Source organism: Geospiza fortis, unplaced genomic scaffold, assembly GCF_000277835.1.
Source record: "Geospiza fortis unplaced genomic scaffold, GeoFor_1.0 scaffold97, whole genome shotgun sequence".
In the NCBI taxonomy this organism is placed as follows: Eukaryota; Metazoa; Chordata; class Aves; order Passeriformes; family Thraupidae; genus Geospiza; species Geospiza fortis.
Genome location: NW_005054343.1, coordinates 1,224,168 through 1,225,765, shown reverse-complemented (window position 1 = coordinate 1,225,765; position 1,598 = coordinate 1,224,168). Strand labels below are relative to the sequence as shown.

At 47.0% G+C, this 1,598-nt stretch overlaps 1 protein-coding gene across 1 annotated transcript in view; it reads right to left on the bottom strand.

Annotated features, from left to right (window-relative positions):
• Positions 1 to 496, bottom strand: part of LPCAT2 (lysophosphatidylcholine acyltransferase 2) — a 30,779-nt gene extending 30,283 nt beyond the window's left edge. Inside the window, exon 1 of the mRNA XM_031058386.1 lies at positions 20 to 496. Within this exon, the coding sequence (XP_030914246.1) occupies positions 20 to 496 (477 nt within the window). The remainder of the gene's footprint in view (positions 1 to 19) is intronic.
• Between the last annotated feature and the right edge of the window lie 1,102 nt (positions 497 to 1,598).

Here is a 1,598-nt window from a genome sequence, read left to right as displayed (position 1 = left end):
AGCCGCGTTGGCCGGGTGCGATCGCAGGGCGATGTTCGTAAGCACTGGGGGTAACGCGGGCCATTAGCTGGGAGGGGAGAGGAGAGGGGCCGGCGCGGTCGTGGCACACGGCAGAGGTCGTTTCTAGGGCAGTTTTAGGTGCAGTTGTAGGTGCATTTTCACCGCTGCTAAGGCCGGTACAGTGATTCTGGTTCTGGAGCACGTGAGGTCCGCAGATCCGCTGCAGCCTTTCCCTGCGTGCCCCCTTCCCGCGGGTGTGCCCTGAGGGATGCGCCGGGAGCGGCCGGGCAGGCCCGGCGGTGCAGTGCGGTACCACAGCGTCCTGCGGCACCTCCTGCCTGGCTGCTGCTGGTTTCACCCCAGAGGAAGTTCCACGCTGACCACATTTAGGAAGCAGGCGTTTTTGGTTCTCACAGGAATCCACTCCAGTGGTGAGGCTGAGCCGCCAGTCTGTCTGTGCAGTGCACGCTGGGCTCAGGCCGCTGGCCTCTTGCATGACATTGGTTCAAACACTTCGTTTTGCTATAGTGCTTTTCCAATTTCTCCTTCACATGAAAATACTGGTACTTCCTGGCACAATAGTTGTCTGTATGTTGCCAGACTGTTCGTCTTGCTGTAATGAAACTAATTATAAACATCTCATGGTTCCGTTCCCACTTTGACGTCTCTGCTTCCACAAAGATACCATCAGCATTCACAAAGCTTTATTATTATAAAATAATTATTTGTGTTGTGCAACTGCAGGTGCTTAAGGAGTAGTCATAATGATATATTTGGGCTAACTGAAGCCTGCCTATAATGGAAGCTTGATGAGTGTAGGATTTCCCTTGGCTGGTTTCCAGGCTTTCTCTGTGGTTGCCAGTCCTTGAAACCAGCATTGTCTTCTGAAAAAGCTGAGACCTGTGAACGAACTGGATCAGCACAGAAAGTAAGGCTGGGGGGGAACTCCAGAGGAGAAAGATCAATTCTACCTCCACCACTCTCGGCAGATGATTTTATAAGCTCTTTTTAAAAGCTCATGACTTCTCTAGCGGATCCATTCCAGCACTTCTCTGGTAATGTCTTGAAATTATTTTTTTCTGTATCTGAGAAGAATCTCATTGCAGATGCTATCCACCCCCAGTGGATGCAAGAACTGATCCTTTTCCTCTCTGCAGCTAGTTTTTGTACACTTGTGTAGTGTTATGATTCTCTTATGCTTTCACCAGACTAATGTTTTCAGATTTTCCCTCCCAGGTGCTCGTTTCTACATATCTGAGCATTCTTAAAGCTTTCCTCTGGCTTTTCTCCAATAAGTCCACATCTTTCTTGAGGTACCCAAACAGGAAATGCTACTGCTAGGAGGCCTGACCAGTGCAACTGGGTGGGCAGAATTAATTTGTGTCTGACAAATTATATTATTATATCACTATATAATAGCATCTGCTTTTATTTTTAGAATTTTTTTTACCACTAGCCTGATACTGTGACTCACACAGTGGCCTTGCAGACATGATGCTATTCATATCTAGATTAGTGTTTCTGGTGACTTGTACATTTATGAAAAACAATAATATTGATTATAAAATTTCTACTCTTCTAAGGCTGATTAGCTATAG